This window comes from Mizuhopecten yessoensis, unplaced genomic scaffold, assembly GCF_002113885.1.
Source record: "Mizuhopecten yessoensis strain PY_sf001 unplaced genomic scaffold, ASM211388v2 scaffold10513, whole genome shotgun sequence".
NCBI lineage: Eukaryota > Metazoa > Mollusca > Bivalvia > Pectinida > Pectinidae > Mizuhopecten > Mizuhopecten yessoensis.
The window spans coordinates 127,694-150,960 of NW_018408584.1; the positions used below are offsets into that span (position 1 = coordinate 127,694).

The 23,267-nt window shown below is 36.0% G+C and overlaps 1 protein-coding gene across 1 annotated transcript; it reads left to right on the top strand.

Annotated features, from left to right (window-relative positions):
• The first annotated feature begins 7,700 nt into the window (after positions 1–7,700).
• LOC110460883 (neurogenic differentiation factor 1-like) lies at positions 7,701–23,237 on the top strand. Its single transcript, XM_021514082.1, has 3 exons — positions 7,701–7,782; positions 9,807–9,939; positions 21,382–23,237. The coding sequence occupies exon 3, from the start codon at positions 21,398–21,400 to the stop codon at positions 22,535–22,537; it is 1,140 nt and encodes a 379-aa protein (XP_021369757.1). The 5' UTR covers positions 7,701–7,782; positions 9,807–9,939; positions 21,382–21,397; the 3' UTR covers positions 22,538–23,237.
• The last annotated feature ends 30 nt before the right edge of the window (positions 23,238–23,267 follow it).

The following is a 23,267-nucleotide window of genomic DNA, read 5'->3' on the forward strand; positions in this document are numbered from 1 at the left end:
GTTCAATTATTGTATGTTTTATAGACATCGGCATGCATAAATGACTCGTAGTTCTATTTTGTTTGAAACTGAAATCGATATGCTTCAATGACTAATAGTTCTAATTTTGTATGCTATAATGACATCGTCATGCTTCCATGACTCGTAGGTCAAGTTTGTATGAAACTGACATCGATATACTTCAATATCACATAGTTTTATTTTGTATGATACTGACATCAATATTCTTCAATGACTAGTAGTTCTATTTTGTATGAAACTGACATCGACATGCTTCAATGACTCGTAGTTCTATTTGTATGTTTTATTGACATCGGCATGCTTCAATGACTCTTAGCTCTATTTTTGTATGAAACTGACATCGATATGCTTCAATAACACATAGTTTTATTTCGTATGAAACTGACATCGATACGCTTCAATGACTAGTAGTTCTATTTTTGTATTTTTATAGTAACACCGGCATGCTTCAATGACTCGTAGTTCTATTTTGTATGAAACTGACATCGACATGCTTCAATAACACATAGTTCTATTTTATATGAAACTGACATCGATAAGCTTTAATGACTGGTAGCTCTATTTTTGTATGTTTTATTGACATCGTCATGTTTCCATGACTCGCAGTTCTATTTTGTATGAAACTGACATCGGCATGCTTCAATGACTAGTAGTTCTATTTTTGAATGTTTTATTGACATCCCACATGCTTCAATAATACCTAGTTCTATTTTGTATGATACTGACATCGATATGCTTCAATGACTCGTGGTTCTATTTTGTATGAAACTGACATCAATATGCTTCAATGACAATTATTTCCATTTTTGTATGTTTTATTGATATCGGCATGCTTTAATGACACTTAGTTCAATTTGGGATATAACTGACATCGATACATATTCAATGACTCGTAGTTCTATTTTGTAGGAAACTGACATCGACATGCTCCAATGACTCGTAGTTCTATTTCCTATGAAACTGAAATCGACTTGCTTCAATAACACATAGTTCTATTTTGTATGAAACTGACAACGGCATGCTTCAACGACTATTAGTTCTATTTTGTATGTTTTATTGATATCGACATGCTTCAATAACACATAGTTCTATTTTGTATGTAACTGATATCGACATGCTTCAATGACTCGTAGTTCTATTTTGTATAAAACTGACATCGGTATGCTTCAATAAGACATAGTTTTATTTTGTATGAAACTGACATCGACATGCTATTAAGACTAATAGTTCTATTTTTGTATGTTATAGTGACATCGATATGCATAAATGACTCGTAATTTTATTTTTGTATGTTATAGTGACACCGGCATGCTTCAATGACTCGTGGTTCTATTTGTATGTAACTGACTTCGGCATGCTTCAATGAATCGTAGTTCTATTTTTGTTTGTTTTATTGACATCGGCATGCTTCAATGACTATTAGTTCTATTTGTGTATGTAACTGAAATCGATATGCTTCAATGACTAGTAGTTCTATTTTTGTATGTTATAGTGACACCGGCATGCTTTAATGATTCGTAGTTCTATTTGTATGTTTTATTGGCATCGGCATGCTTCAATGACTATTAGTTCTCTTTTTGTACGTTATAGTGACATCGGCATGCTTCAATGACTCGTAGTTCTATTTTGTATAAAACTGACATCGGCATGCTTCAATAACACCATTTTATTTTGAATAAACTGACATAATTATGCTTTAATGACTATCGTTCTATTTTTGTATGTTAAAGTGACACCGGCATGCTTTAATGACTCGTAGTTAAATTTGTATGTAACTGACTTCGGCAAGCTTCAATGACTAGTAGTTCTATTTTTTGTATGTTTTATTGACATCGACATGCTTCAATGATTAGTAGTTCTATTTTTGTATGTTTTATTGACATCGGCATGCTTCAATGACTCAGAGTTCTATTTTGTATGTAACTGAAAATGATATGCTTCAATGACTAGTAGTTCTATTTTTGTATGTTATAGTGACATCGTCATGCTTCAATAACACATAGTTCTATTTTGTATGAAACTGACATCGATATGCTTTAATGACTCGTAGTTCTATTTTGTATGAAACTGACATTAATTTGCTACAATGATTCGTAGTTCTATTTTGTATAATACTGACATCGATATGCTTCAATGACTCGTGGTTATATTTTTGTATGTGTTATTAACATCGATATGCTTCAATGACCAGTAGTTCTATTTTTGTATGTTTTATTGACATCGGCATGCTTCAATAACACATAGTTCTATTTTGTATGTAACTGATATCGACATGCTTCAATGACTCGTAGTTTTATTTTGTATGTTACTGACATCGACATGCTTTAGTGACTTAGAGTTCAACGATTGTATTTCTCTGACATCGACATGCTTTAGTGAATCAGATTACGCTGACATAGACATGCATCATATGTTCCATATTTACATTTTACTGATCATCACATGATTAAGTGACTCAGACTTTCGTACTTGAAATCCAAATATTTGTGGTTTTCTTTTTTACATAAATCCTTAAACATATTCCGCAATGGTCTATTAAACATATCAGGTAAAAATACCTGTACACTGCTAAGCTAGAGTAATCAGAGAGATAATAGATGTCCAAAGTATCTGTAGCGAAGCACAGATCAATCTAAAATCACAAATACAGTTTTAAAATAAACTGTCTGTATTTTTTTGAATTCATCTATAAATGTGCAATTCCCTGCACAAAGAACGTGCACTGGTGGGAAGGCTGTATTGTGCAAATGTCACGTGATAAATCTCGCCATATTGTATTAAAATAGATTTACAAGAGGCATTATCGAGATTAAACGAACCACATCAGGTTCAGTTACATTCCCACCAAACGGAAGGGGGTAATATATTTTGTAAATTGACAGTCATCAAAAACGAAACGCACGCCTAATTGGAAAGTCAATATTACGGATTGATCAATTGTGGCAATAAACTTGTGAAACGAATGCACTTATGTAGACAATTGAATGGCCAGTTTGTTCTCCTTTATTTAGGTGTTGTTTCCCTCTAAAGGTGCGCGTGTCTATAGCGGAGTGTAAAACAGGACCAGTATTTCTGGAACGTGACGCGCACGCGACTGCGTCATAAACGTCCGGCGGATTATCGTGAAGTACCCGGCATGTAGAGACGGACAATCTAGTTGTAAAATAGGATACGGTAAACATGCCATTCAGTGACTACATTTGATCATTTAATGTCAAAAACTGACACCCTAAATGTCCACTCTGTGATATTTACGAAACGATTTTGAGATAAGATTTCAGTAGAATTGTGACTGACCACTGAATATCCTTTGTTGCTCGCCTCACCTGTTCGAATTACCTGTGTGTCTCTACCTGTACAACTTAACAGGGCGGTTTAATGACTGTGTGGTTTACGTTTGATTAGGCACATCACAGATCAGGATCCCTATCACATCTATTACTTTGAAATTTGCAGTTCATCAGTAAAAGTTACACATTTCAAGTGATGTTCAGTGCATAAATCAACATACATGTATGAAAAAAACCCAGTTCATAAAACAGTACCATTACTAAAGAGCATTAACCAAAACTTTACTTACTATCTCTTTTGTACCTTTTGAAGACAATTTAAACATTCATGTTCGGTTTGAAAGATATCTCTTTCTTAAATCCGGAAAAAGATATTTTATTATAAAACGAAGTTCATCTTCTCCATTGAGCTTTAACATGTTATTGCATTGTATTTACATGTATCTGTAATTCATCGAGCAACCCATCCCACCCCATCCCCATCCCCATCGCATTGGGGCATCAAATTTTAACCCGAACCCTACTTTCAATTTATCGGCGTATCAGTTGGCCGATGCTTTATCCATTCTTTATCTTTAGATATTCTTAAGTCCCTTAAAAATTACAGGATATCATTTTATTCTTGATAATTGATTTATCAATTTCATATTACAAGATATTCGTATGACACATTTTCAGTTAACTTCCCTGTAATTTCTAGCAAAATAATTTGTCGATGTGAAAAAGAAGATCATCCTTAAGCGGTGTTTGATCAGGCGGTAGCGACTGGACGCCGTTTGGTGACGGAATTGTCGCTCATGTGTTGTTTCGATTTACATTTTAATTTAATTCTACATCACTATCGCTTGTGTTTTGTGGCCCCATTACTCCGTAAATATATTTTATGGTGTAATAACGACTTGCTTCCCACGAGAACCGAAGCTGGACAGATCCCAGTCCAGCTCCCGGTGTCCATGGACACAGAGGGGCCGTGTGTCCGAACAATGGGCCTCGGTTCAGCCAGGACATTCAATGTGTCCGCCTCTGTCAGATATTGATACATTTGTGTGTGATAAGATTCGGTTCCATAACGGTTGATAGGTGAAATGAACTGCACTTGTTACAGAAGCGTACTGGCTGTCTCACCCAAGTACTTCAGTATTCGCCGTAACCGCGCAATGGCGTGGCTATTACCTAGGTAACGACACTGTGGCGCGTGCCACTCTAGGTGATACCGAAATTGACAAGGCCTGGAAAACAAGTGTTTGCTTTCGTTCACATATTGATAATATCATAAATATCTTCGTAACTAACATCACAACACTGGGCGCTGGTGGAAATCCGGACGTTTGTTCGGGTTTGATCGAAGTTTTTGTTTTTAATTATTTATTGTGAAATCTAAAAGCGTCTTGCACTGTTACATAGAAATGGTAATACACGTTAAGTATATATTGACGTATACGCCAGATTGAGTATAGTTGTGAGTTTTCAATTTATACATAACACAAAACGTGTACAGTCGCGGTCTTTATCTATTTAAGTTAGGATTTAAGGAATGAGGTGACAGTGGTCGATACAATAATAATGTTTCTTTATTATATATTTCAATACGTCGAAACAGTAGTCTCCACCGTTTAGAACGGATGTACATAATGTTGTAATGATGTTAGAGGTGTACTCAGTCATTTATTTAAACGGAGGACTATTATTGTTTGCTCCGTTAATTATGACTGTAGCTTTTGTTGATTATCAATTACACAGAATCAGTGTATTATTATAATTGCATTCCTAAAGTTGACAGTGCAGGTAAAAAGTTATGCTAGGGAGACCTAACTTACACAGAATTTCGGTTAATATAAACGTACATTAAGATCCTTAATTAACAAAACTTTTAACATCATTTCTGACATAAAATGATACTTATACAGCCAAATTCAGCAAACATATGCGATGAAAAGTCCTATTTCCTTTCTGAACTTTGAACGTCGAAAGTTGTTAACTGCACTTACAATGTAGAATTAGTTATTTAGACTACGTTGGTAGAACTAACACTTCACCTCGCAAAGTACGTATTCATTATATTTGAAAATTAAGTTTATTTTGTTTATAACCCTAAAATGAATTCCAATATTCGGTTTTTTTCTTATTAATAAGATAAACCCAGCACTAAATGACGAACAAAACTGAAATATTGATAGTGTCCACTAATGACCAACAGCTTTTAATAAGATGTGGGCCTTTTGAAAACAGAGAAGAGAGAAGCTCTGCTGACTACTTAAGTATGCAATATTTGCTTTAGTAAAGACATACTAGTTCACGTGTAGTTTGAGTTGATCTGCTGCTTCTATTCTAGCCTGCGCATGCGTATCGATCTGCATTTACGTTGTATGCATGTAAAAGTGCAATATAACCGAATCGAATTGAATTGAGTTAATTTTCACAAAAACAATTTGTAAAATTTAAATCTCTCATTAAAATATGGATCAGGGGGATTTTTTTTATTACTGTTTGACAAATTGGTACTATAAATATTTACTGATATTTATTTATAACTTTACCAACCCGGAGGAAGATTTCATATAAATCCTTAAATCATTTTTTTTAAACTTCGTTTGCCATAAAGAATACGGTACATGTAACAATAAAAGAGATGTCGTAATTTGGAACTGTTTGAATGGTGGTCATATAACTGTATATTTATGTCTTTTTCAGAATCTTTGAAAAAAGCTTGATCCGTATTTAATTTGAAATCATCATACAAATTGTAGTTTGTGCTAAAAATCTGCGATGACCATCAATATGTTAGCTAACGGGTGGTAAGTACGGACAAAATATGGAATCCCCTTTTGGAAAGATTGGTGTGTTTTTTTTGTATGGATAAGAATATCTAATATCGAATCACTGACAGAATCCTTAATTAACACACTTTTAAATTACATTAAAACGAGTACCTATCAGTGAAAAGTAAAGAAAACGGATTTATGTTCTAAGTTCTATTTGCTTTTTTTCCGGATTCTGTTTCTGAAAAAAATTATGTAAATTAAAATGTTTATATTCAGAAAGAAATTAAGTCTATAACAAAAGAAAAGCTTTCTTATATCTAAACTGGTTTTAAAAATGTTTCAATAGCTAACGAATCGATAAACATTTAAGTAAAACTCTAGTAGATTAGAAAACACGTTAAAGCGAACTCTGTAGATCGCACCGTTTATAAAGCTTGTGTTTATAGTCTATTATTTAAATCAAACGAGTGTGATGTTTTGATTTAAACATACTTTATTGTCTATTTTAACGAAATAGTATGTACACATTGCAATCGATTTAGTCGGAAACACGATCTTGGAATCTTAGTGGTTTTTAGGTACTACATGTATTAGGGACAAGTACATACAACTGCCCAGTAACATTAATTTACATAGCTTCCTTCAACTATTTTATTGAAGATGATAACATTTAATAAACTATATATCTGGGATGTTACTCCGTACTATTGAAAATGACACCTAAAACGATAAAATATAAAAGTATTGATAACGCTGCGAGAAAACTACTTCTATTGTAAACATTACTGTGGAAAAAAGATTGAAAATGAAATAAAAAAAAATAAATAAATAGACAAATAAATAATAATGAAAAAAATCCAAAAGTCGACGCGAACACGTATAGATTTGATACGAACGCATTACGACCAAATTAAGACTAGTCACTACTACCATAATCATTTTAATTGAGTGTCGTGTCTACTGCTTCGTTGTAATTCCATCTTATACCATTAATGTACCGTCTGTTGTACATTGGATTCTGAGTTTATGACGTTTTAAAACTTAAAATATTGCAGCTTAGCTTGGCTTCATATTTATCGCATAATTTCTTTGTAAGATCTTTATAACCAACAAATGGCCAGCCTAGTTTTAATTATGCGTAAACATCGGTGACCGTTAAACAAATATGTCGTGGTTGGCCATGTGGCCGTATAACGGTACACCTTCTAGGCTGAGAGATTTTCGATCCCTTTTCATCCTGGGGGTTACTCGTCAAACAAAAGCTTGAAACGGTCCGCCGCGACCCAAGACTATAGTATAATTAATGATTATTTAGCAAATCATGACCATTCTGCACACTATCCAGTCCCTCCAATCAGGGGCTCTGGGGCGGCGCGGGGCGGATACGTCACCAAGGCAGTACCACGACAGATGTGGTAGCCCTACTCTGGCCCCAGAATCCCATTCACAAAGTGATATGTATATTTGCATAATAATTAGTCCCGTCCACGGAGTGATATAAACGTGCTAGAAGTGACATATGGGATCAAACGGAAGTTGGAACTCTTCTGCGTGTGAGTCAAAGAGAGTGTAAAAATCTTCCGAACGTCAAATTCTCCGGGGACAAATTATTTTGGATGGAAAAACAGGCTCCGTGACTCAAGCTTAAGAGGAGTCTGAGGCGGGCATCGCTACAGAAGGAAGTACCGCTCGGCCCAAGTAAAACAAAGGTAATGTATACTTCTTCGTTTCTAATTACTGTATTTTTATTTATATTTACCGTATTTCAGTTTATCTTTAAAAACGTTTGTTTCTTTTAACATTTCTATATGTTTTATCATGACAATATTTTTCACTGTAATAATAATGGTTAACTAATCAGAAAAAATGTTTCATTTACATACAGGCTTAAAAGAAGGGACGTTATTTTAAATTAGTGACATTAACGTTGACTAATCATACACGTTATACGTAATACTATCCTACCGTTGATTATATAGCATACCCATTTCTATAATTCTATATATAATATTCAATGGTTGTCAATTTAATACAAAATATTTTGACGAATGTGAAAAGAACGTTATATTTCTGTATACATATGTATGTACTTTAACAAGAACTCTTATCAAGATTAACAATAAGCGCATTTTATCAAACACACGAATCGAAAATGCGACTAATTTTAGTGCAAGTTGATTTTTAAATCGAGGTTTTTAGGAATGATTAGTTATTTTGATCTAGTGCATGACAACTTAAAGTCGAATGAATGGATACTATATAAAACACGTTTGACAAATTAGGTTTTTTAAACTTATGTGAGAAGTTTGTTTTTATTTATATGTGCGTTCTAAATATCAGTTTGGCTGTCACGAAATAATTGTATATAAAGTAATAATTCAATTTTAATAATTTGAAAATTTTGATTTCAACATTTTAATAATTTTATTCGTAAATAAACTCACATTTTTTTGTGAAAAAGAATATTAAAAAAATAGAGTCTTAAAATATTATTGTACTTAATGACTATATGTGACATGTGGACTCACCGTGACTATTGTGGTAACCTGTGAAATTAATAATAATAGATATAAAACTAATACAATTAGCATATACATTAGTTAATTCAATTTTAAGGAATTCGCAGGAGCTGCCTTATCAGGCGCTAACTACTAGTCCTATGCCACCTGGCTAATATCTCCCTATGTGTGTATGTCTGCGTGTGCGCTGGAGATGTATTGTGTTCTGTTTGTAGTGGGACCGTGCTTCCAACGGCATATTTTAAAGTGCCACCTCACTTGAATGCTACAGCACAGATACCGCAACATCCACCCAAGATCATTTTATACTCCACATGGGTTGTTAGAGTTGTGTGGGCAGGATAAAAACACTTTCTCTGATATTCTATGCGTACGACGACTACGAGGACCGAACCCCGGCCGTCTGCGTGGAAGGCCGAAGTGTTAACCACTCGACCAATCCGCCCATGAAATTGACAGAGTTGCCTGGGCTATTGTGGCAAATGAAACATGTGAATGATATCACAATATATTGGGAAACTGGTATATCGCAATACACCAGTAAATCGTATCGCATTGCAATACATAAATGAAATATTTTTGCATTGCAATATTATTCCAAAGCTTGTTTTTATGCATTATGCTAGGAGGTTTTAACTTCATAAAACACTACATACTCTTAAGAGTTATGCCAATAACCATTCATAGATATGCTATACTAGTGTTGGGAATCTGTTTAAATTTCATAACTGATGGATTGTTAAGCAATAATTTTTAATCTTTGTGATCCATATTATATATGATTTGGTTTGATATCATACTGGCATCAATTTCTTATGAAATTGAACATATTTCCCATGACTTGTATCACAATACGTATAGCAAGACATATATTGTGTATTGCAATATATCGTGATCTCCTCCAGGTGTATTTTGACACCCCTACAATACAGAGTAGCTGACGCAATCTTAACGAATCATTTACATATGTACGTATATACTTATGGTAAAGTTAATGTGTGGTAAGTCAATACCCAGTTATAATAAAAGGGAGGGTTAGAACCAAACCCAATTAAATGCATTTCTTATTGATTTTAATCATAAAGCTCTTACAGTGTTTTTACAATGCAAAATATGTATTGTGGTATTTACAGTTTGTAATATGCAGTCTGTATACATACACACCGTAATACATACATTTTTTATCACGGTATAAACATTTTCAATTATTTCAGACTTTCCTTGATGTGCCATTTGAAGTATTTGACACTGACTGTTAAAGTGAAAATCATTGCCTCATTCTCACTTGTGAAAAAACCCACCCAAATTCTTGGATGTAAACCGATGAAAATACAAAATACAACACACGTGAGTATAATAAACAATCAGAGATCTCGAAAAATGCATGTAAGATATTGTCCTTGATTGTGACGCCATAACATTCTGACGTCTCAAAGCAAGACCCCCAACCATAAGCGATTCCGATATTCGTTACCGATGGTCATTCACTGTATATTAACAATCTCAGTGTAACCAACAGAACAGTTAATGATTTACCGTTGAATAGCACTATCTTTCACGAGTTCGACAGAATATTACTATATTTTCAAGAGTGTTGGCGCACTCATAAAAATATTAAAGTATTATGCAACACTCGTGGAATATAGATGTATTCGACGGGAAACCATTGCTATATCCTCTGTGTTAACGTGACGTAATGGGAGGAAGTTACGTCACTATCGATACTGGACAGTCTGGACCATTCAATTAATTAACTTAGTCATCAATTATACATATAACATCATTATACCGCGGCCACCATACAGTCGCGAACAGTTTCATAATGTGTTTTAGTTTGCGATATTGTGTAGGGAAAAATGTTGGTAATGATCTGTTAGATCAGTGATATAGGAAATCAACTGATGTACCCTACTAATTGTTCCTTCATAAACATCTGAAACAAGAAAGCGCATGCGCAAAACCTCTAGCGCACCTTACATACACACTTGTATTTTTACATTCGAAATATTGGAACACCATTTGCTGACGTTAACGACCAAACTATGGATTATTGTATGTTATCTGATATTTTACCTCGAGGCTAATGAACACTGTTTGGTTCTAGGACAGCATCATGAATGTAGTCTTTGGAAACATATATGTCATGAAGCTTATTGATGAATTCGTGTTATGAAGTATTGAGACAACTCCGGGACATATTCGTGCAATAAAGCGTTTGGAAAAAAATCATACTATATAGTTTCGAGATTTTTCATGCAATTAATATATTGATATTTATTCTGGTTTACACCGGCATAACATGATTAACGGTCATATTATTTTAGTTGTAATTTGCTGATACCACTGCCTATGAATGCCAACTGAAAGCGGTTCAATACTTATATTTACCATTTTAAGAATCTGTTCATCCCATAGAAAATTCAATTACACTTATTATTATTTAGCATTTAGTTCAAATAATATATGTATCGTGTATGCTTGTTTAATGAATAGAACAGCCGTCACCCAGGGAGGGTCAGTGGTATCGAACGTAACAATTATGACGTCATAATAATGATGAAGTCAACAATCGGTCTATGGCATTCATAGCCTATATGAATTCCAACTGAATTTGGTAGGGTTATATAGTGGCAATGCCATACGATGGTAAGTATATACAGTTGAATGGCAATATCACGACCCGTTTATTTACGTCATAATCATTATGACGTCATAATGTTAACGGTACAATTGAGCGTGCATGCGATACTAGCCCTTATTGGGTAAAGGCAGTTACAGTATGTTAATTGAACACGATATTATAGCTTGTTTGAAAAAAAATATCTTGAATCGTTAAAACAGTAACCATTCAAGCCTTTTTCAGTTAACCTTCATATTGCCAATATTGACAAAACGGAAAACTTGCAAATTCAACATTTGCTGATTTTAATTGACTACACAAAACATTGAATTGTTATCTGATTTAAGTTTAGAATTATTTTCACCCGGTCCAGTTGTATGTACATGTAATTATGTAATAATATTTATATAAACAGAAACTTTATGACGTCACGATGGCAATGTCGTCAAAATAAGCAAGCATACATATAAATATAAATTGACCATATGTGCAAATTGTACGTTCGGTGGGTGCATACAAATAAATATCATCAAATTAAATAGCAAACCAACTATCTGTTAATTAGTAACATATACATAATACAACAGTTTCTTAATCATAAGCTATGGTATCTGATGCTTTGTGTTCCTGTTTGGTCAATGTATAATAATACCTAACACCGAAGCATTGTAATCTCGTATGCCTGAGAAGAAGTTTCATCTTAGCGATCCCGGTAAAATCCACGCTGGCTGGGCACGCGTTAGGGTGAGGGCTAGTGTTAATTGCGGGTGCCGAGCCGGTGTATTATTATGATCTACGTGGACATTAGACTGTCAAGTTTCAATAAAAATCCGGAATAAACATAGCCAAATTATAGAGTTTCCAGAACAAACAGACAATAAAAGGGATTCTTTCTGTCACTGTCTCAGTGGTGTCCAGTCAATGGTCATTCAGCTCCACAATGGCCACTTGATCAAGTGGCGATATTACCGGCAGGTGTGATCACCAGTCATGTGTCCGGTCAAGCGAACCCGTGTCCGGGCCGGCTTTTATACTCTCCCTGTGGTCAAGACTAATTTTGAAATCAGAGGCGTAAAATCAAGTTTCCGGAGTTCGGTCTGACGATCAAGTGCGAGGCAGTCATAAGATGTCCCGTGGTCCCTTTTGCTCTCGATGGTAATGACATGGAAGTGTCCGGCCACGTTTGAAGTGCCGTCTCATTTGTTTTTTGGCCGACAATGACGATTATCATACTTTTGAAAAAGACCCATGACAAATATTAATGTGATTCGCCCATGATCTGAGGGCAAATGGAAAAATTCAATTAAGACAAAAAGTGACAATTAATTCGTTTGATAGAGCACGTGTTTGAAGTAAAAAGCGAGAGGTTAACGATTCCTTAGAAACTAGCCCCCTCCTCATTTGACAAATATGACAGTTCGCCCGATTCTGGATTCACCGCTGTAAGGTAAAGAGTTTGGTAATTAGATGGGACTTAAGATGGTCTGTAGAAATAAGAACCTAGCTACGAGACTTTTAGTGCTCTAAACTGTGCTCGAAAGTGTCCATCGTCTGAGTACATGAAATATGCAGTCATTGGTTCTCACTTCTGATTCCCGAATTTGTAAAATGAGAAACCATCATTTCAGGAATTCAATTTTACAATAAGGTCCCTATGTTATGTCTACAGTTGGTTATATGGACCGTTTGTAGGAGAGCTAGGCCTACGCTACCAGACGAGAATCGGTAAGGCCACCGGACACTCATTGTTAACCCTGCTCCCGTCCGTTGGACATGCTTCTCGGACTCGTGTGTTAGCGGGCTCCGCGCACGAAGCATGTGTCCAGGGGCGGCTAGTCTCAATAGGCACGTGCAGTCCATGTGCTAGCTGTCATTATAGTCGCTCATTAATATATTTTGTGACGTCACATAATCAATCTTCTTTTTTTCATATCTAAATTTGTTTCTTATTTATTGAAATCAATTCGTATTGCAGAAATGAAAACTAAATAAGTATCATCATAATGAAGTTATATTCTAATAATTAGTATAGATATTCGATTTTGTATTTATTTTCTTAACAATCAATTTTAAAAACCTGTTGATATTTTTTTGTTTATACACTCTTGCAAAACCAGAAGAAATAATAACAATATCTGCAAGTGGTGGAAACGAGTGGCAGGTCTACACGTTCTTGTGATTAGAACTGTTAGGGTGGAGATTTCTGTGGTCGGGTGGTACAGAAAGGGCTGTCAACATTACATTCACCAAATCTGTCTTCCATGCACCTTACAGATCTATCTGTAAATTATTTATCCATTATTGATTTCCCTAAGAAATTAAGAAGATGACAGGAGTATAGAGTGTTGTATGACCCGTGTGTGACGTCCATTAAAGTACATGGCCCCACGAGAACAGGGCCAGACATCGACCCGCAGTCCCGAGGGAGTCAGGGCCGGGCGTTACGGACTGGTACCTATGATTAAACTTTTATGTGGGGGCTATAATTGTGGGCTGTATAGTCTCCCTGACAATGGACATCACTTCTGTATCTCAAAAATACCAGTTTTATACACAATTGCATGGACACAAGCAAGGCAAATTACAATTCTGGGAAATTTTGTTAATATTTTATAAGTTTAATCAAAATATATAGCTGATTGGGGAGGCGATAATGCTGATTCGTCCTCTAGACTTTCGACACAGACCTTAAAACAGAATATCAATGTAGCAACACTATCGTAGAGACGCTTGACGAATTAATTACCATATACCTGATTGTGATATAGACTACGGAGCCTTGCCAGTTGTGTGGGCCTCGAGCCTTTATGGTGTTCAGGGGTGAGACAAGTAACCTCATTAAAGTCTAAAGGTAGATATAGATTGATTATTATACGTATATTGATCTGTATCGGTGTCTAATAATGCGCCGACGAGGGTTTTGTTTGACTTGTAGACAAGCACGAGACACCATGTAGCTCCGGTAGTCCCGTTATGTTCCACGTGAGGAAAAAGGGAACAGATGGCGCACAAGTCTGGAGCTTCGTTTACAGCAAATCATGTGACGTAATTTCACGCGCGGTGGGAGTCACGTTTAATTTAGAAAACGAAGACGGGCACCGAAGCCGGCACGAGTAGAATTAGATTGTCATCGACTGAAGCCTGTTTGGGGGGAAGGAGAACAAACTAATTTAATCATATCAATTGATATAAGATTGTCTTGCCATTTGTTTTATTGTTCCACCGAGGCCGTAGGCAAATTTAGACTATCAGAGTTTTCTAATTAGCATTTAAGAATACACCCGTCTGAAATTAAATGCTATATGCAGCTAGTTGTTTTATGTGTTGCGCGAGCTGATGAGTGAGCGTGATTAGGTGATTGTCGGCAGCACGAGCGATCATACAACGTCACCGTGGGAATAAATAGCCCCGGGGTGTCGGGGATACACAGTCCCTGGATATCAGGAATAAACTGTCCCAGGTTGTCGGGAATACATACTCCCCGGGAAACGGGGATAACGGTCCCGGGGAATCGGGGCTGAATAAGTATTGTAGGGAATACATACCCCCATGGAATCGAGAATAACTGCCCGGGGATGCATTTTCCTAAGTAGTCGAGAATAAATAGCCTCGGGAAAGAAGGAGTAAACTGTTACACGTGGTGTCGAGGATATATTTTTTCGGGGAAATATTAGAATGACTTCTATCTCTAGTTGTCGTGGATAAATGATCACGGGAAGTTGGCATTTATACTGTCATTGGTTGCCGAATACACATTGCCGAGTTGAATATGCGCTGTCCAGAGTGTCGAGAACTTGGGTAGGAGAAATAAATAAAAGTATATTTGGAAATATCGAGACCTACATGTATATATATTCCAGAATATTTAGGTCTCCGGAAAATTTATTTTCTCTGTGAGACAATGTTCAAATTAAATACGAATATTTATAATATAAAAAAAGAGACATTTCTTTGAAATACTGACTTTTCAATATATTAATTAAACGACAATTAATTACTTACAGTTATCAAAATATCTATAGAACACACCCTGTACACATTTATAAATACATCACCTAATGTCCATTCAGTCTGATAAGTAATTATATCAATTCTCTAATTTGTTAAATTGGTTAATTATTTATGTGTGAAGTTGATATTACAGTCCAACCTATCATCCAGCAAAGATAATGATTGTCAGAGCTATATAACGCGCGTGATTAAAGCACGTGACCAATCGTTTAAGATAACACAAAAAATGTCATTTGCTTGGAAATGTAATAAAACCAATTTCTATAAACGTATACAACTGTCCTAGTGAAACACTGAATTCCGTGGTGTCGGTTGCTTTTAAAAGCGAGTACCGTTATTAGGCCTCCGGTAAAACATGGATTATCAACATAGGAGATAAAATACTACTATTAAAAATTAATTGTGGAAAGTCACAGCTTTAATTTACAATTCGGAATACAAAAACACCGAGTTGATATTCGCTTTTTAAAAAATAAATAAATCATGTTTTATTGCCATAAACTATGTAAACGTTGGGCGCAAAATGAAATAACATTTTAAGTTCTGTCCTTAACTATTTACGTGACATACTGTTACAGCATTATAGCCGGGGAAATAAGTGTATAACACATTGTGAGCTTACTACATATACATGTACAGTATATGTTTATCTGATAATGTAAGGATATCAGACAAAATTGAAATAAGAAAGTTAGAGTCAGGAAGAGAGGGAAAATACAAGGGAGAGCAAGAGAAAGGGGTCGAATTTTAATGTGTAAACCCTACAAACTAACCAGAATTAGTATTGAAATATAAAAATGGAGTGGACGTTTCACAACTTATGTCCGCCCTTAACTGCCAGACCGACGTCGCTGTTTTACACTGTGCCGTTCGTTACTGGTCTTAAAGTTAAACATGTCGATCAGACTGCGCCGAAGCGTGAAATGTGTTGCGGAAACATCCCCCTTGTCAAATGGCACGTGACACCACAGGAAAGGTTGTCGCGTGCCTGTCGCGTGCCCAGGGTATAAATTGGAGCTAATATGTAATCTAATTTAGGTCCGGGGCTGGTTGGGGAAGCGGAGTGAATTTTTGCGGTGTTAGTTTCTATTAGCTGGTGATTAACGGAAGATGTAAAACAGCTTTGTATCCAAACACAGGAAACAAATCTCCGACACATTTACACGGATATCCCTGTATCCGAGATCCCGGATATTCCTGTATCCGAACAAAACCACACACTGTAGGATAGACACGGACGGGAAAGGCCCTCTAAAGGGTACCAATGGAAAGTATTTCCAAAATGAAGTGGGCTCTTCCGAAATCAACATTTATTCTGTTACTTAAATTGTATCATAACATAAACCTCCTATCGATGTAAAATTGGGATAATACTCAATCAGTTTTCTTTTCATACGTATCATGAAATTAATAAAACTGGCCAGATTGTTTTCACTCCCATTCAATAGGAAATCTAAAACACCAGATTGAGTTGCATTCAAGTGATCTGTGACGTCATAAGCTGTAAGTCTGTGACGTCATATATAGTCATGTTACATTCAAGTGTCTCATGTTAAACTTGACCCACATCTATTAAATGAACAATCGTACATCAGGTCTTACACGGACTTAAGACGATGGTTATTTATAAACTATCACAGGGACGTAATACTGCCGTTATAACTAGTACAGCGACACAACCCAACCGTTATGTTCAATATTAATATCTGGACTTACACAGCTTATAAGCGATAAGCTTATACTTTAATTTACATTAAGAGTACCCAGTTCAAATTGTTCTTCTCTGTTACAGAACCGTAATATTATTAATCTGCGTGAACAAATGTAGGCACTGCTTTTTGCGTTTATGACGGATACCGTGGTAACATGGTTCACACTGTTCTGTGACGGATTTTACTAACAAAGTCTACGCGTGTAAGCTTATGTTTTCTGTGACAGTGATGGCTAATAAACCTGATACGGCGGAGGGTGAAATCGAGTCCAGAGCGTTCTCCGTGGCCACTGGAGCGAAACGGAAAATAACACGTTAGGAAAACGTTGATTCCAGCACTGAGTGCGCATGCTCCGACAGCACATTTGTTCAGAAAAAGCGCCAGATGGCAGAACACGGCTACAAAGGAGGGCGCTGTAAATGTAACGCGCTATCTTACACCTTATGGCCCTGTAATAAATGGATGTTTGATTTCATTGGGTACTGCCGTCTTAACGCTGTCGGGAGCGGGACAATCGAGATATGATGACTGGGGGAAATCATTCTGAGGAAAAAGCAAATGTGATTAATGTCTGACGTGTATAGCCGGTGTATTTTTATATAAAACATAATCTCTAACGGAACAATGTAATTAATGGTTTTCCGGTCAATAACTGTGTTGCTAGTCAGTTTTTTTTTATAAAATATAATAATTCTATCCGGACTGCATGCTGTGCGACTGATCAGAGCGCACTTGTAACTAATAATATAACATCATAGTGTTCTAACGTATAGACCCCCCGACATTACCGGGAGTCACACGCAGCTAATGTAACGGTCATTTGATCGATGACAAATGGTAAAATTTTAAGGGGAAAGACATTTTAGTTTCATAATTAGCATGTCTCACCTCCACAGTGTGTTCCGGGTAGTGTTAGTATATGAAGCTTCCTAAAGTCGTGTGACTTATTACAGTATATAAATCTATGAATTAGGGACGGCAAAATATCGAAAGTAAACTTTATAGATGATCATGATGAATACGTTGTTCAAATTAAAACACCACAAAGATACACCAAAGAAGGGGCCTCTGTATTGTCACGTAATCTACAAGTCCGTTGTATAGTTGACAAATACAGCAGGTATCGTTATTGTCTTGTGTCGGTTCCAATCAAAATTGCAAACACATTCATTCTGTCCTTTGAAAAAAGATATTCTACGGTTGTTTTACAATGCTATTGACAAATTAGTTGATAAAAACAATAAATTCATATTTACATTAATGAAATTAAATGAAACGAAAACTCTGACGAAGAGAACATATTGCGAACATTTAAACTTGAACAGCTTCTATTGTAATTCATGTTAATGACGTCAATGTCAAATAAGAAAACGCTCAGAATATGTAAGGCTTCTAAATCAATAACAATACCCGGTCGTACATGTAGTTGAGCATCAAAAGTGATGCCTTTTATATTTTGATGATAGTACTAAGTCTAGAATTAATATTTATTACATAATATTGTTTATAATTGACGCAATGTTAAAAAAAAAGTTGAATGCGATAATTTATGATAGTTAGAAAATCTGATTTAATAATATCTAACATTAACTGTTCATATTGACACAGTTATACAGAACAAGGTTAAATGTGATCATTTATAATTCATAATGCATGATTACATAGAATATAAGTGATAAATATCATTAATAACTAGTAATTGCTGGTACATACACTACATTAAAATAAAACACTACGTCAGAAGCAGAACTCAAAGTCGGCCCAAAAAGTAAGATTAAGATCCGACAGGACGGCAACGCAAAAGGAATGTGATAAGGAAAAACTGAAACAAAATCCTTCGGAAGGTACAGCGTTAATTTCTCAAATCGTATTGAACATTGGTCATCATATCTCCCGTCAAATCCGGGAAATATGTAGGTCATCATTGATATATAACATAACTAACATATTTAATCATGGTAAACAAGAAAACAGCACAGTGGGAGTCATGTCGTGAAAAAAGATTTTTGTAAATTTTCTTTGTTACAGTTTTAAGTTTTGCAGCTAAAAACAAATATCAATAGTTTTTATTGGTCGAAAGAACGCGTATATCCCTCAATGAACATATACTTAGAGCATGTATCGGAGTATCAACTATGGCATGTAAACCCTAGAAGGACAGACTGGTGACTTACTAATTAGGAAAAGGATTCACAAATGTTGTGATATTCTAGATAGAATGAATGAGATGACAGTACATAAAGGAGTATTGTTATTCAAGAAATCCTTACGTAATTGAAATGAAAGGATCGGTCAAACATCTTTTCTCATTTAACTCTGTATAAATACATCTCCGTTAGTGATGGACATTCAGAGAACTACTTTCGTCTCATAATTAAAAATAATGTGGTCATATCATAACCAGATTCAATAACAACGTGGCGACTTTCCTTTAGATATAATTAACTTGTTTTCCTTAGTGGTAATATACCTTACTCCTGCTCATGGCATTATATACAACTCAAAGATGCTGAACTACCCCCAAAGCCTTATATAAGGACTAGTATTTTCTGATTAAAAAAATAAAATTATATGTTCAGAACAATTTTTTGTCGACTTTTGTTGTTCTGTTGAAGTTCATTTCCTTTTGCTTCGGTGCACCCTTATTCTCATGTTGTTGACTTTCGTGTCGGATTTGAGTTACGAATTTGTTCTTGTGACGCTGTTGTGTAGTTTGTCCATGTGTGTTGACAGTGGTAAATTTTAACTTTCGTGTTGACAGTGGTAAATTTTAACTTTCGTGTTGGCACAATGGTAAATTTTAACTTTCGTGTTGACACAATGGTATATTTATACTTGTGTGTTGACACAATGGTATATTTTATACTTGTGTGTTGACACTGTGGTATATTTGGGCATTTTGTGTTGACGCTGTGGTACATGTATATTTTGTCTTCGTGTTTGTCTATTTTAGTTTGAGGTTTGACGTATAGCCGTATGATTAATACAAATTAAGTAACAGCAATCAGAACTGCTCTCGACTTATCGTGCCGTCAACACGCCATACTTTTTATTGACGTTTTTTTATCAGTTTGTGTAAAGGAGACTCAATATTTCCGAATCGGAAACTGTCGTAATACCATTAGGCTGGTGAAAATCGATAGAATGTGATGAGGATGTTTTACGTCGCTAAAACCTTTCATATATCATACCAATTGTTGGCCATTTGTGTAATGCGTCATTGAACAGCCAGATTGTATAGATACCATAGAATTATAACGCTAACTTGCAGCCCACTTGACAGCGTTATCGGGGTAAATGGTTTTCTATGGGAGGTGCCGTCAGTATGGAATACCGGTAAAATCTGTCTCGGACACAGATATACCGTACTAATATAACGTCCACGAACTAAGCGAGGATACCTTAGTGTTTTACTGAGATCTTGTTATGTACACCCGGGGTTTCCCCCCTGATTGACTGTTGTGCTTGTACATATTTAGCAGCTCTAGACTGGAGTTAAGCTGACAGTTGTTTACACTATCGTGTTGTAAATCAGAAAAGGATAGTGATTATTGATTAGTGGGTGATAAAGGATGTGTACACAAAGGGAGAAACACTGTAAATAACGGTTAAGTACCGTACAACAAATAACTCGCTTAATTGAGGCAATAACGGTATGTTGAGGAGGAAACAATTTTACATTATCACCAAAAGATTAAAAACACCACTACATTGGTTACACGTTGGTATAGTTTATGACAAGTATTCAAAATTATATTTTCATATTATGCTTATTGATGAATTTAAAGACATATTCAGTTTTACAAAAGATACATTTGATAAGTCCGAATAAAGATATACAAATGTCTTCAATAAGACTGAGTCACAGCTTGACAAAGGAACCAGTGGGCCGATCTGAAACGTTGCGACACGTTTGATACGTACATTGTTTGTGTAGAAAGCAAAACTTTGATATTGAATATACAAATGTACTATATAACTCTTAGTAAGATTAATTCCCATTCTGTTGAATTAGTTGTTATATTGTTGTATTTTTCCGAGTGTATTCGACTATTAGTTTAATATTCTGTTGCATATACCGTCACAGATCCAGTCTCTCTAACTTCTTTTGTGTAGGTGTTCATATTTCAAATATCATATGTTACTTATCAGTTAGCATCGTTCTATTATATTAATAATATATTTAATGTATTGTGAAATATTGTTGTTAAAGGCCTTCGATTAATATGAAGCAAAAAATGGTGCAATAGGATTACTGTATAGAACTCTGCCAACCCTATTAAATCGGACAACTGAATGACAAAGAAGTTTTGTTTTAAACATATTTTATTGTAATTTATATACAATGGGGAGTTGGGCACAAGTTTTAACAACTTATATGAAGCCCTTTACCTAGGTTTTCACTTCTTATTGTCCTGTGGCTAATTTATTTATTTCTTTTAACAGACAATCATTTGTGAAAATGCCGATCAGACTTACAGACGAGGAGCAGAGTGATTTCAGCCTAGACGATTTCGCCACCGCTAGTAGTGCCGGAACTGACGTAATGATGTTGGACGGAACAGGAAGTGAAATTGACGAGGAGGATATATCTGAATTTGATGAGTTAAGCGACGAATGTGATTCGGAACAAAAGGGCTCAGATGATAGTATGTCGTCAAACAAGGACAAACAGAGTGAAAACAAAGGAGAACAAGAACCCAAAGTACCAAAAAAGCGCGGACCGAAAAAGAAACAGATGACAAAAGCTCGCGTTGTGAAACTTCGAGTTCGCCGTGTCAAAGCGAATACACGCGAGAGAAATCGTATGCACGGTCTTAACGACGCATTGGACGAACTACGTGAGCATGTGCCTTGTTATTCCAAAACTCAGAAACTTTCCAAGATTGAAACCTTACGTCTTGCACGTAATTATATTTTTGCCTTAGCTGAAATTTTGAAATCGGGGATGAAACCCGACAGTGTGTCATTTGCTAAAGCCCTGTCTAAAGGCTTATCGCAGAACACAATGAACCTGGTGGCCGGGGGCCTTCACCTCAACCCCCGCACATTATTGCCAGAGTCCTCCTTCTCTAAACCCTACCAGTTCTACTTCAACAACTCGTACGACCTCTGCTCGACAGGAAACGCCACAGTGCCTTATTCTAGTCCATACCAAATGCAGCAAATAACAAACAGTTACAGTCAGCCCATCAATAGTACCCAAATGCCAGTCCACTCTGTCCCCATATCCCGTCAACCCATCACGTCATGTCAAAACAATATGTCGCCAATCCATGCTTCCGCCCAGCCTCTTTCATATATGACACCAAGAAACAACAGTCCCCTACAGGCACAGACAGCGAACTCCTCCCTCCAGATGGAAGCTATGACATCTTCTAATTTTCTTCGTTGTGACAGTTCTGTGGATTATCAATGCAATGGGTTGGGACCGGCGATGTACGGTAATTCTAATGCAATGTCCGGACCCGTGCCAAGTGTTCCGGATTGTAGCTCATATACTTTGTTGGAGGATCTGGTCGAGTTTCAGGCGGACACACATGTAGAAAATGACCTCGCTATGATGAATTCAACGGCAAACTTGTTCGACGTGACAGGGTAATGTGACGTCACTGTGCATCATACGTATGAAACTGGTGGGTATGACGTCATTATTGTTGCAAGCAACTGGTAAATATGACGTTACCGATAATAACATTCGACATGTTGATATGACACCATAGTGCCCTACTCCGGACAGTTAGTTACCCGGACGTCTATTTCTATATCTGTGTGGCTGACGTCCATCTTACTAGAAACAAATCAGTTGAAAGTAATGTCAGTTCTTTTCTACTGACGATATATTTGTTTATAACAAAAAATGGAAGGCTAGTCATCAGTATTCGTTGATGAAGAATTTGGACACGAACATTGCTGTATCTGTCGTACATGTCTTGATTGAGCTCCTATGGTGAGCTAGCATTGCCCAGGTTCAAAGACACACGAATAGTTGATTAGACAGCGACTTGGCTCACACATTCCCACGTGGTGGTCACCTTGCTCGACCCTTCAGTAATGAGCGCGTGTGTATTTAAATATTGATAGGGTAACGTGAATCACCAAGTCTGCTGTTGGTTGCCAGTCTACGAGACGAGTGTTTTACACGTGCCTTGTGTCACGTGATATTTCTAGTCAGCCCTGCAAACAATAATTTACATGTCATAAACAATTGCTTCCTTTTAATATTCTTAATTGGTTATATTGTTTTCAGAATGAATTAATGTATAAAGTTGATGAAATAGTATTATTTATTAGAAAAAGAATTGAAGTGCTTTATAAAATATGTATTCATA

Excerpts from the sequence above, each read along its gene's own strand:
- LOC110460883 (XM_021514082.1), top strand. The coding sequence starts at position 21,398 with ATGCCGATCAGACTTACAGACGAGGAGCAGAGTGATTTCAGCCTAGAC.